General features: G+C 30.5%; 1 protein-coding gene across 2 annotated transcripts in view; it reads left to right on the top strand.

The window, feature by feature from the left end:
- Nucleotides 1–14,509, top strand: part of LOC102681503 (bifunctional heparan sulfate N-deacetylase/N-sulfotransferase) — a 196,591-nt gene that overhangs the window by 75,942 nt on the left and 106,140 nt on the right. Inside the window, exon 1 of one of the 2 annotated variants that reach the window (XM_006614551.2) lies at nt 3,411–4,049. The exons of the other annotated variant lie outside the window; for it this stretch is intronic. Coding sequence (XP_006614614.1) covers nt 3,877–4,049 — 173 coding nt within the window. The 5' untranslated portion in view covers nt 3,411–3,876. Of the gene's footprint in view, nt 1–3,410; nt 4,050–14,509 lie in introns of those variants that run through there. 2 annotated transcript variants of the gene reach the window in all.

The following is a 14,509-nucleotide window of genomic DNA, read 5'->3' as shown; positions in this document are numbered from 1 at the left end:
GCAGATCCAATTTCATCGGAGGGAGAGGGGCCCGTCCGTTCGTCGGCTCGTTCGTCCTTCCACAAGCATATTTACAGGCGCCTCGATGCACTCCAATGGCGTTTTAATCTGGCAAATGCATTCTGCGCACTTTGGCCCGCGGGCCTCTTTCTCTCTCTCTCTCTTTCTCTTTCTATCCGTTACCTACCTCCCTTGCGTTCGCCGTTGATTCGCTCGTTTCTTCTCTTTCTCTGTCTTTTTGGCGGAAGCCGGTTGATGGAGCGAACTTTTTCCATCGAGAGCAACCAGGTCTCGTCAAAGTCGATCCGTTTCAAGTCAAAAAACCGAATTTTTTTTTTTGGAAATGAATCGTTGTTCCACTGAATTTTTTCCGGTATATATATATTTTTTTTGCTTTTTTTTTTGCTTTTTTTTACTTTTTTTTGCTAATATATCGATAAAGATTATTTAATAAAATAATCTTTTGAAAAGAGATGGTTTATTTTTGGTTTATTTAGATTGTTTGTAGATAAACGTTGTTCAGAATTTTTGGCGTGGTGATCTAGAAATATTTAGAATTTTGACAACAGTTATTTATTATATATATGTATAATATAATATATTTTTTAATTATTGTGAGAAAAGATTCCTGAAAACATGTGTGTGCCCATTCAAAATCAGTAACAGGAAATGATCATCATATGAATTTTCCTCCTGGACAATTCCTTCCTATGATACAATGACGAAGTAGTGATATTTCAATATTAACAATAAACAATTCTTCTACATGTAGAATTATAGAGAGAATTTCGATAAAATCAATCTTGAGAGAAGAAATTTCGCCGATAAAAAAGATCATCATAAGAATGTTATAAAAAATAGAAATTTTAATTTTATTTTTAAATTATTAGCAATAGAATCGAAATAAGAAGAAAATTCTAAAAATAAAAAAAGCACGAACAAAAACTTTTAGCAGGAATAAATAGCAGATCTTATCTCTTCTTTTCTTCAAACATTTCTTTTTTTCAAACATCCATCACCCATCCACCGTGAAGATCGCATAATTAAATCTCTCCATTCGTTTCTAAGATTTCCAACAACAAGATTTCTTCCTCATCTTGTTTATAAGAAGCGTCAGTTTTATTCGTGAGTTGAAAAAATGTTAAGTCAGTTCTCTGGAGACACGTGAAAACTGACTGAAAATAACTGGAAGGACGATATTCTTCTCGGGAAAATCTTGATCTACCTCTCCCTTCCACCCTTTCCCCCCACCACTTTCTATTCTCCTCATTCTTCTATCTTTCTCCGGATCATTTTCAATTTATTTCTTCGCTCCTTCTTTTTTCTTTCTTTCCTTATTTCTTTTCTTTTTTTTTTGTCTCTTTTTTTCCATCCTCCGGAGGAAAGTTGAAGGGAATATACTCTTTGAAACGATACAGATAGAGTAGGACTCCCAGGACAAAGATCTCTCTGGGGGTAGTTGATTAATGGATTCTTTTCTGCGACCGATGTACGAACGACGGGAAAAAATTAAAGAGGATAAGGAGAGGGGGGGGAACGATGGTTGAAATTGCAACGCTATTCCACAGAAATACTTCGATCGATTAATTGGAATTGTCAAGCGTCGTGAATCATTCGTTCTCGTTGTTTAGTTCGTTTTTTGATAGTAATCTCGGAGTTACCACTAACTGAACGATCGTTTGATTATGTATATATATATACATATATATATAGGATTTATGTATATGATTTGATTTTATGTATATGATGCATCTTATTTCAGCTGTTCAGTTTATTATCGACTCTAGAAACGAGTCACTAAACGTTGATGCGTCAGTTATTCGAAATCCTATTTCTTTCATAGTACATCGTAGATATATATCGCGCAAGTTATTGGAATTCTTTTATGAGATTCTTAGAATTCATAGTTGAATGAGGACAATGATCATAATGGGGTGTTTTAGTTTTATCTTGGGGAATTACACGTTGCTTGAGGAATTGAATCTCTCTCATAAAACTAGGATTACTTTTTTTTTGTAGAGAATTAAAATTAAAATCAAAATTGAAAGTGTGTAATATAAACTTACAACGTTAAATAAGCAATCCATATTTCATTATGTATATTCAAATTATATTATTTATTTGAAAAAAGATTATAATTCGTTATAATCAGTTTTTCATTTTACTTAATCTTAAATTAAACAAAAATATCTTGCAAATATCTTCAACATCTACCCTTACCCTTATTTTCCTCTTATACTTCTTTCACGAGATCGAGATCTCTCAATCGATCCTCTTCCTCCTCCCCTTCCCTCTTCCCCCAAGCAAGAAACAAAATCGTCCCGTTTGTTCTTCATTGGTCGTTCAATGGACATTCCACTGTTGACTGTTGCAGACTCGTGAAACAAGGGGAACCAACGACGCTGCACGAGATCGATAAAGGCGATAGGGTAACGTTCGAAAATCGTTCCGGCCGGGAAGCATCGTAGCTTTCCATCGTCCCTAATTGACAGGTAAAAAGAGGAGGAGGGGCGTGTTGTATAGCAGCCTCTCCGCGGAGGAGAGAGCAGGAAGAAAAGAAAAGACGACGCGCACGACACACGTTAAGAACATCGTGGAGAAAAGCTAGACAAGGACGAAAGGGAGAAGAAGAAGAAGAAGAAGAAGAAGAAGAAGAGAGGACACGAAATTTACGAGTGAACCGGGTTTACTTGCTTGTCTAGGAGGCAAACACGCCGGGTATATCTTGAGCCAGTCGTGTGCCGTAACAAATGACGGCGCCGTAAAATCAGCTAACCGTGGAACGGAACCGGAAGTGGAGGCCGGATTTTCGCGAAAGTTTCAACGGCGCCGGATAAAAAATTCCCCTCCGAGTTGACTTTGGACTCGAGTTTTCCAAAAAAAATTCGCAACATCCTCCATCCAGCGTCCTCCATCTTGAACCGAAGATTCTTCGTCCTTGAAAATTATTACTTTTCTTTTCCACGATATAGTCGCGATATGGTCTCGAACAAACAATACCGGGAGAAATATTCGTCCATATTTATCGATTAAAGGAGAGAATGTCGAGGATCCGGGGCACCGATCGCTGAGAAAAAAGAAGGAAGTGAAATCCGTCGAGGGGGGAGAGGTTGGGCCAAATGGGTTAAAAATCGGATCGCGATGGACGGCGCGACCCCGTGCTGCTCGCAAAATGGTGATCGTGCTGCCCTCGTGGAAACGCAACAAGTGGCGATCTTAATTCTAAGTTATCATCGATGTTTTCGAAAGGACGGGCCGGATTCGACGATCCAGGATCCGCCGTTTTCGATCTGAGCTTCGAGTTGACCTGAGCCTCGAGCCATCATCAACCCTCTAAAGTGACAAGAGAAATATCGAATTCGAGGATTTTTATTCGTATCTTTAGTCGTTCAGCAAAAATTCCGTTTTATCGAGACGCCGGGATTAATTCTCTCTCCTTCTCTCTCTCTTTCTCTCTCCTCTCTCTCTCTCTCTCTCTGCGTGATAGAAAAATCCAAGTATCGAAGGAAATTTTCAATTAATTCCTGTGTTTGGGAAAGAATACTCGATCCCGAGATTATTTCGAGTAGGGGAGATCGAGGTTAGATTGGTTCTCTATTAATCTTCGACGAGAAGGTTTTGATCGAGGTTGAAGAGAAATCTCGAAGGCAGATTCGATATCCTCTCGATATTCAAGGGAAAGAGAGTGGACGAGTATGAGCAGCGTCGATGCCCGGCGAAGCAAGAGAGGATATCCTTGTTCCGGAAGTGAGGGACGATTGTCGCCCCGGGCGCGACGCTATACGAGGTGATTCGAGGTACGTTTCCACGGGGCAGGGAGGAACAATCCGGAGATAATCTGAGAGACAACAGGACAGTACCTCGTCGAATGAGACGATGGTGATGAAGATTTCCGCGGTCGAGGCTGGCGTTCCTTTACTAAGCGCCGTCGGTCCGCGCTGCGTCGTCAAGCAGGCCACGGTGAAACGATGCGTCGCGGCGCTGCTTCTCGTCTCCGTCGCCAGTATATTTTATTACACGCATTATATCATCAGCAGCCCGCTGTCCAGGTGAGTGAAATGAATTCTGGGACGGTTTATTTTTCTGGATAAGTAAAGTAAAAGTTTCCATTTTTAAATGGAAATGGAGCGAGTTTGTTCGGGACGTGTTTGTTAAATTAAGATATTTTTCATTAGATATTTTGGTTATGTGTGTAGTGATACGCTTAAAAGATAATGGAGAATTAAATTTAGGAAAATTTTTTACTCTTAAATTTTGTAAATTATGAATAAAAGTATGATTGTATACACCTATATATTTTTGTGTCATATCATCGTATCGTTTCGTGTTACTGGGCGATAGATCTAGCGTTAGGGCAAGTTTTAACGAGATTTTAGAAATAAAGTATGATTTATTAATCTGGCGGATAATGAATTACCGATTGTCGAGTTGATTATTATTAATAATGCTTTTTTTCTTTTTTTCTAGATTCTTCTTTTTATTTTTTATTAGATCTGTTATTAATTATACGAAAATTCTCTTTTTATTTATTTTTTTTATCATTTTTTTGTCTGGCTAAATTAAAAAATGCAGGGAAATATATTCTTCAAATATTATTATTTAATAAAATACGTAACTTAAAATAAAATTTTTCCAATATATGCTCATTCACGTGTATTAAAAGGTATTGAGAGGTAGTTCAATGAATTGAAATTCATTTCTGAACTGGAAAAACATCGGTATGACTGTAGTAATTAAATCTCTCGAAAGATTTATTAATACAAGAGAATTTTTTTTTTTTAAAAATAAGTTAATAAGTTTTAAACATTTTTTTCGTAATGAAAATGAATTAATTGTAATAAATATTTTTCAGTTAAAGAATTATAAAAAATTAATTATTTTTATAACTTTTAATTTTATAAAAGTTGATGAAAAAATTATTATTGAGGAAATGGAAAAAAATATGAAATTTTTGAGAAAATTAAAAAAATATTAATTTTAATTGATTCGATAAGTAAAATTAACAAGACACAGAATTATTGGAAATTTTAAAAAATATTTCTGTTTTATATAAAAGAAATTACGCTTTAATAAATTAATTATATCAAAATCTATTCCAGTAATCAAATTTTCACAGTTTCACAGGAAGAGAAATATAACATTGAATTAATAGATTATTACTGTTCACAAAAGAAATAATTTCATTAAAATCATCTCGGTTTGTTCGATTAATATTATATAAATCAAATGTCAAATTTATAAGCTTTCATATATTTGCAATACAATTTTAAAAATGCATTATCTCTATTAAATTTATGTTAAAACTCAAAATGTATACGTATTTTTAAAAAACTATCAATTTTTTTATAAAATATTATTTAATTGAAGAATAAAAAAAAATAACGATCATTTTTGAAATAGGATTAATTTTACATGAAAAGAAACGAATTTTATGAACTCGAGAAAAGATTTTACACGAAGTACGATGAATAACAAATATGATTGATTCAGCAATAAAATTTTCTGACCACAAACGATAAATAATATTTGCCACGCATGAAACGAGTTATTACGCGCTATGTATGAGAAACGTGACAGAGTCTCTAAATGTCCAAGAACGATTTATTCCCCTGATACGAAATCAAAAATCTCAGGTGACGATCGCCGATTGCGACTCTTTGAAGTCGTTGCGTGCTTGTTATCTTAATAGAAATAATTTTGAATTAAATTTAAAATTGCATGTAATTCTTCCTTTTGATAGAATTAGATTTAAAAAATGAACGAAACGCAGGTGATATTATGTTTTATTAAATATAAGAATATCATGAAATTCGATGTATTCTTTAATGTGTTATTAAGATCTACTTTGAGCCGTGTTGTAAAGATTTTATTGGTATTCATTAAAAAGTTACCAACAAAAACGTTTCTTCGAAACAGTTTAAATTAGGTTAAATCAGATTAGTTTTAATCAGGTTCGTCGCTACAGACAATTGATAGTCTGCTGTCTCGTGATAATCTGATTAAAAAAACTAGCCCAAATTTAATACAAACCATTTAATCGACTCACATTTAAACGAATTTTTATTTAATTTAAGTTCGAAGCGAGATTAAACTTAAAATTAAATTAATTAATGTCAGAGAAAAATTTAATTTCTGGTTTCGTGATTTATATTGAGTTTAGATTAATAATTTTTTAATAAAACGACAATTGCCAAATAAAATCTTTACTCTTTCATAATATAATCTTACAAAATTAAAAAAATCATCAAGATCAGAAATATTTTTTAATTATAAACATTTACCAAACAAATTTTATAATTTCGCTAAAAGATGCATACTATCAACATTTCTTTCTTCTTATGAATCTCTATATTCATCATATATATAGCTCTCAATTCTAAAATAAAAATTGATTTCAATACTTTATCAGATAAAAGAAAAATTTAAAAAAATCGCCAATATCCTTCCGCATATTCGAAATATCTTTCCATTAATCTCCCCAAAAATCTGCCTTTCAAACCATCCGCCCTGTACTCCTATTACCTGGAATGAATCTTCCCCTTAAACGTTTCCCAAAATCCTCGCCCTGTTCCATCCTCAATTTTCCTCAATCTTGGCAACGATCGCCTCAGTTCTTGGACTCGTCCGACTAGTTGCAGGGTTAATTCGGGAAGACGAATAACCCCACGGGCCAAACGTTCGCCTCGGCTCGATATGGACCCAATCTAGGTTCAGATAACCCGAAGGCAACGGCCCAGTGATTACATCCGCCTCGTAGAGTGTGCGAAAGTGAGAGCATTCTGGAAATTCGGCGTTATATTTCGACGCGGGGGCGCAATTACGTAATGCCAAATTGTTGCTGGCAGTTGCTCGACTGCGCGGTTTCCTTCGGGCTCCTGTATCTTAATTGCGCGGCAATATAGCGCGCGCCAAAATTTTTCTGCACTCTTCATGAGATCCTGCGATAGTTGGATCTTAGAATTTTTGTATCGATGTATTTTTAATGAATGTTTTGAACAATATACGATTAAGTGAAATAGAATCGGATCAAGGAGAAGTCAAACAAGTTATTTTAGTATTTTAATATAAGAGAAAATATTATCTGAATATTTAAATTGCTTGCATTTATTTTATTATTTGTCGTTTAATTTGTATTTCATTTTATTCGCGCAATGCTTTATTTATGTTTCTCTTTGAATTTGAAAATTTATTCCTCTTAAGCAACAAATGGATATATAATTTTGTGAATTATTTATGATGAAATGAATTGTTATATAGAAAATTATATACAAATTTATGAATTATTCTCGAGAACTTGTAATAAGATGATGAATACACTCGATGAATTGAAAATATTTGTCAAAAATAATAATAAACAATTTGTTCAAAATTATCTAATCGTACATTGAGCTCTCTAACAAATTTAAAAAAAAAAATAATAGAATTCGAAGAGAAAAATTTTGAAAAAGTTACAATTGCACGACCAATCTAAAAGATACACATTATTAAAAGAATTTAATTTTAATCAAATAATCGATCGAGTAATCGATATCCTTAGATACGCGATTGATCAGACCTTGGGCTGATCCTAGACAGGTGGGTGAACAGCTTTTCGGTTAATTGATATAGTGCTTTACCTCGACACGGATCAATCTTAATAGATAACCTATGACCGTTCTGCAAGCAATTGTAGGTTCGCAGTAAACCATCGTCAATCACGAAACCTAATACTCTCGCGTGGACATTGACATGTAATTTCGCATCGACGTGGCCAGAACCACGAATCTGTCTGTATTGCCTTCGAGCCCGCGCCCACCCTTGAGCTTTGCAATATTCCAAATCACGCTCGCTCGAAATCCCCGATTTGCCAGGCTTAGATATTCCAGAAATCCTTACGTGTATAGGCTGCCAATTAACGCAATTCCGATATTTAAGTTAAAAGATAAATAACAGTGCCATGACAAGTATTACTCGGATTCATGTTTGGAAAAGTGAGTGATTGCAATACGTATCTTCTAGAGAATTTCGTCTCGAGGATTCAATCTGTGATTTGAAAAAATTTCAATGATTCTATGATTTTCTATGATTTTTTTAGAAATCGGTACGATGAATTTTTTTTCGATTAGAAAACTTGTTTTAAATTTCGCGCCTTATATTATCATCCCTTCTGAGAAAAGGTATTTAAGTTTTTCATTTTGTGCAAAGTAAATAGATTTTGTAATGGAGTATCTTTATGTGTGTCGATATGAAAAGGAATTCTGAGGAAGAAAATTTCTTCTTTGGGCTAATTTAGGCGATAAATGGAAAAAATTAATTCTGAAACTGATGCAATAGACAATTGAGGTTAAACAGAAATGCAAACATTCGTGAAGATAAGTTTCTTCGAAAATACTAATAGATTCATTTAAGCTATTATAGATCATCAAAGAATAATACTATCCTAATTTGTTTTCCAATTTTCTGCGATTTCTTTACAAACAGATGTTCATATTTCTTTATTGATATTTATTAAAAAATCGCTTATCTTCCATAATGAAATGTATACTTTAATAAATAAAACTGATGAATAAAACAGAAATATATTATATACTAGTTCATTATCACTTTAATTCAATATATTTCTCTGTCCATAACGTATCCAATCGAATCCAAAGGATCAATGTCACGTTTAAATATACGTTTAAATATCACGTTTCAAATATAATAAATAAGATCAAAAATCTTTGTATAACACGATTTGCATTAAGAAGAGAGAAGTGCATTCTCGGTCATGGGACGCGAAATGCGGCCGGATGTTTGTCGCACGTTCAATCAGCTCCAATTCAACCTTCTCTTCTCGGCTAGTCCCTTACATCGGCGCTAAGCCATAATCGTCATCCTTTCTTTTGCACTATATCTTTTTCTGCCGAGGCTATTATTAAAATCAATTCACTGTGACATCGATATTTTCGGTATATTTTAAACAGACTCGTTCAATTTTGCCTGATATTCAAGATTTAGGCATGTTAAGTTTTGTAAGAATGAATTTTAACTTTTAATGAATTTTGATTAACTTTTTTAAAGATCAAACAAATTAAATTTTTTTTAATGTTAAGAAAAATTAGTTTATTAAATAAAAAATTTTAAAAAATTGTTATAAAAAAATTTTAAATATTTTATTTAAATAGGTTATATGTGTATTTCATTGAAATCAGTTGATGCATAAAAAAAATTATAGGTATCGAAAGATGTAAAAATTGTTAAAAATTTATTACAATTATAATGTGAAAATCGTGAAGAATTGTGAATTTGAGCATTTTTTATTATTTCATAACAACGTTAACTAATTTTGATGAAATTTTATGAATGTATATAACTTATTTAGATCTACAAAAGATATGTTTTTTTAGACTCAGATAAAAAAATTAAAAATAATTTTATTTTGACTTTTATTTCGCTACTCTGACCAGTAATAATTTAAAAAAATTTTGTTACACATTGCTTAATGAACCAATCATCCTGTCAAAAAAAATCAAAAATTGTTTAGTCCAATTTTGAAAAAAGTTATTACATTTTGAAGGATATATTTCAAATATTATTAACTATTGATAGATCATAGATCACGAGGTTTTTATATTGAGATTTGAATGAAATTCAAAATGTAATCTATACAAGAATAAACTTATATGGAGTATCTTTATAGCTTTTCAATAAAATAAAGAATAAAATATGAATTTAATGATATTAATAAAAGATAAAGTAACGTGTAATAGTAAATATATATGTATAAAATAGATACAATAGTAAAGTGTTTTTATTTTAATTTAATAAGAAATAATAAGGAATTGAATAAAATGAAATTTAAAATATTACACGTTATTATAAAAATTTAACGTTATTCAACGTAGAAAAGTTGCGTTATAATTATCAAATCAGCGAAATATTAAACCAAACAACTCTCATGCATTGGAATTCGCTTATCGAAGCACACACGTAATTCGAGAAATATCCGTGACGAACTAAGAAAAATTATTAAATCGAATCAGCTTTCAACTATGAATCACAATCATGCGTCATTTCTATCTTTTTATACTTTACAACAAAAAATCGTTAAAAAAAAATATTACACACGACGATTTTATTCCAAGTTTTTTTTTTTTTTTGTAATGATAAAAACATCCTTTGAATTCAAATTTAGATGAAGTTCCACAAATTCACGGGCGAGGGAGGAAGCGCATTAATTTCGTTCGACGAGGCTGCAACAACGGCTTTACAATGGCGCATCGGGAGCGAATACATTGCGTACAGAGTCCTCCGGCGCTAGAAACTTGGAAAAGTTGAATATTTCGATGTGTTCCGGCAGACATTTATGTTCCAAGTTTACACAACTCGATATTACCTTGACAAGACAGATGTTTGGAATAATCAAACTTCTGCCTAGAGAACAACCGCAATGAATAATGTATCGTGTCGGATATGTGCGTATGACTTCGATTTCTAATACATTTTCGATACTCATATTAAAATTATTATTATTATTATTTAATCGTGTTAATTACGAATCACGTAAAACGAGAGATTAAGAATTCAAATTAATTCTTAAACAGAGATATATTTCTTTAGGATCTCGATGAAATTTTATCCGTTTAAATTTCTTTTTTATTCTTTTTTTTTTTTTATTTTTCGTTAAAATATATCGAATATTTGACTAGTATAGTGGGTGTCTATGTAGATAAGCACTCGAAACGACAAGGTTAATATTTTGGAACTGGGTGGAAACGATATCTTCCGGATAAACATAATTTCTCCAAGTTCTGCAAATTTCGATATGTTTACTCTTTCGTCAATCTAATATCCTATGGAGAAATATAGCTGTTGTTTATCTTTCTCGAGAAGAAATGATCGACAAGAGATTAGAAAATATTCCGTCTCTATGTAATGATATCGAGAGGATTGAAATGAAATTTTTCAATATTAAAATTTTGTGCTATTTCTTATTTAAATTATTTAATTAACAGTAATTTAATATCATCAAATATAATTCTGAAAATGTATTATAAATTTTTATATACATCCCAGGAAAAGTTTAATTTAAAAATCTAATAAAATATTTCCTTTTTTACATTCATTTTCCGCCTACTCATTCAAGTACTATCATATTCATTTTCATACATATAGTCATAAAAAAATCACATAATATCAATAAATATTCACAAAAATATATTACTTTCCAATTTCGATGACTTTTGATAATATTGTCAAGATCATTATGCTAAATAATATTATGAAAATTTTACTTGACAATCATTGTTTATTAAAAAGTTATTAACTTAACCTAATTCAAACTATGAAAAAATTAAATAAAAATTTATTTAACTGTCAACTGATTTAAAAAAGCAGTTATCAATTTTCTATAGCGATCAATTAAAACTGATTAAAACTAATCTGATATTGATTTAATTTAATCTAAAGCGTTTCGAAGAAAAGTTTCTTGTTCATAATTTTTTAATGTACAATAACCATCAAGTAAAATCTTCAACGCAACACAATTCAAAATAACTTTGACGATATATTACAAAATTACATTAAAATCGAAGGATTTAATAAACCTGTTTATGAATAATCACAATCAATTAAACAATAGTTTGTCGAATAATTGTTCAAGAATACGCAATAAAAATTGTTAAAAAAAAAAAAAAAAAGAAAGATAAATCGATAAAACAATCCAAGACATGGTCCAAAAAAAAAAAAAATATTTTGTCAAAAATTTTTTAAAAAAAACAAAAAAAAAATTTTAAAAAAAAAAAAAAGAAAGATAAATCGATAAAACAATCCAAGACATGGTCCAAAAAAAAAAAAAATATTTTGTCAAAAATTTTTTAAAAAAAACAAAAAAAAAATTTTAAAAAAAAAAAAAAAAGAAAGATAAATCGATAAAACAATCCAAGACATGGTCCAAGAAAAATAAAATCCTTCCCACGGAAGCAAATCCTTTCCCGCTCCAATTCACTCGTTCGTCCATCCTGAACTGATTCGATCAAAGACCCTGAAGGGAATAAAGATCCTTCTATCGAGGAACTCGTATAGAACCTCGAGTCCGAGCTTCCTCCTCCTATTAACATGTTCCTCAGGAGGAATCCATTGTGCAGCAGGAATCGGCGTGTTTTTCACCAGTCACAGCACGAGTTCCTCGTAATCTCTGGCATTCCAGCACGCGTGTTTCGCCAGACGGAATCGGCTCGTAATTACGGCCAGAAGGAAAAACGTGTCTGCGTGGTTCAGCGTGCAATATCTGGCCCCACTTTTTATCCACCTTCCGGTATGCGCACGCGCCTTCTCCGTCATAGTGATGGAAATGCGCGAAGATGCAAGCCTCGTTAACGATGCCAAAGGTGGCAAAAAGTCGGTGGTTGGTCGTGCAGCGTTGGTTGTCGCTTTCGAGAGCATACTAGCTCGGTCCTCGTAGCGTTTGATTTAACCGCTTTATAAAGACCATGTTGTTTAGCAAAATGATGCACTTGTATAGGTGTAATTTATTTTGGAGATAATATTTTTTGACGAAGGAATTATGTAGGTTATGTTGATAGGAAAAACGAAAATGTTAAATTTTGATTAGATTGATATATTTTTAATATAAAGATGATATATTTGTATATTCGTATCGTTAGAATTTTTATTTTTTTGATTTTGTTTATTTTTGTTTATTTTTTTTTTTCATTAATAAGATGGTAAAATTTTGCCTGGAAAATATTTATGTTATAAGGAATAAAAAAATTAAAATAGCAATTATTTGAATATTTAGAAAAAATTTATTAATATTTATTTAATAATGTCAATCAATATAATAATGATATAAAGAAAGATAACTATGAAGGATACAAACAATGAATATATATATGTTATCTTATTATATCTTTTTATATAAATTTTATCAGTAAATCAAATAAAAAGAAAATATATAAAAATAAAATATTAGTGTTGTTAAAATTTTTATTTTTTCGATTTTGTTTGTTTGTTTTTCTTTTTTTTTTTCTATTCATAAATAAAATGATAAAATTTTGTATGGAAAATATTTATATTATAAAGAATGAAAAAAATGAAAATATAGTAATTATTTGAATGTTTAGGAAAAATTTATTAATATTTATTTAATAATGTCAATCAGTTATAATAATGATATAAAGAAGGATAATTATGAAGGATATAAACAATGAATATATACATATTATCTTATTATATATTTTTATACAAATTTTATCAGTAAATCAAGTAAAAAAAATATAGAAAAATGGATATAAATAAAATATTATTGATTAGATTATCAAATAATACTATTGTTTATATTGAAGTACATCAGTATATCATTCAGAAAGCAATTATTTACCAAAGATTAAAAAAGACAAGAATTATTATTTGTAACATTCAAAGTGATTAAAAAAGTAGATACTATTGAATACAGTTCAATAAAGCAAAGAATTACAAAGAGTTAATTACCTGTTATAGGAAATGGAAAAGTAAATGGAAAAGGGAAGTGTAATTTCACAGTTACTGTTTGAAGATTGGTATACAAGAGTATCGACTTAAGATAGATTAAAGAAAATCAAGATACAAGAGCTTAGAATTACCCTCAACGAGATCTTCAATGTCTTCGAGAACAACTTCACAATTTACCGCAATGAAATCCCTCTTCCGCTACTTTGAAATTACATCAAATATCTTCGAACTATGCACACTTTCCATTATCTTCTCTTTTATCTCTCAGTTCCATCACGAGCATTCAATTTCATCTCTAAAAATATAAAGAAGTTATTTAAAATATTGAAATTTTTTCAACGCTTTTTTTGTCATAATAAATAATTTTATTAAGAACTTAAAGATAATTTCACTGATATCTCCAAAATAAAACTTAAAATTGATGTTTAAGAAACGTAGCTACGAGATCTTGACATATATCGTCAAGAATATTTTCATGATAATAAGTTCTAAGTTTATTATGATATATAACAAAGTTATTACTTATTGATTATAGAACGTTCATTTTGTAATAAAGTTGATATACGTCATAATATTTATTATTGAGTGAAAAATTTTTCTAAAATTCCAACATAGGTGGAAAAGAGACAAATCAATTTAATATAATTTAATATCCTTAGGAACAAATTAAACTATTTTGAATTTATGTCAAATTGGATTAAGTTATAATAGATTCATAGAGATTCTTGAGATTATTAGGGATACAGAAGAACTTTCTTCTTCGTCCATTTATTTCATAAATATTTACCATAAATAATAATAAATAATTTCAGAAACTTACTTTTAAAATAACATTGATATATATTTTAATTTTATTGTTTCATTATTTCTCATTGCAAACAGGAGAACATTAATATTTGTATGTTTGATTAAAATTAAAACAAAGAAATTCGACATATGAAAACATATCAAAATAAATATTCTGCTTTTATTCTCACATACGAATGTTTAAAATGTTTATTTAATTATTATAATTAATAGTAACCTATAAATAAATTTAAAAATATAATAACTAAAA

Source organism: Apis dorsata, unplaced genomic scaffold (genome assembly GCF_000469605.1).
Source record: "Apis dorsata unplaced genomic scaffold, Apis dorsata 1.3 scaffold_189, whole genome shotgun sequence".
In the NCBI taxonomy this organism is placed as follows: domain Eukaryota; kingdom Metazoa; phylum Arthropoda; class Insecta; order Hymenoptera; family Apidae; genus Apis; species Apis dorsata.
The sequence above is the reverse complement of the archived record's forward strand: the minus strand, read 5'-3'. Positions and strand labels throughout refer to the sequence as shown.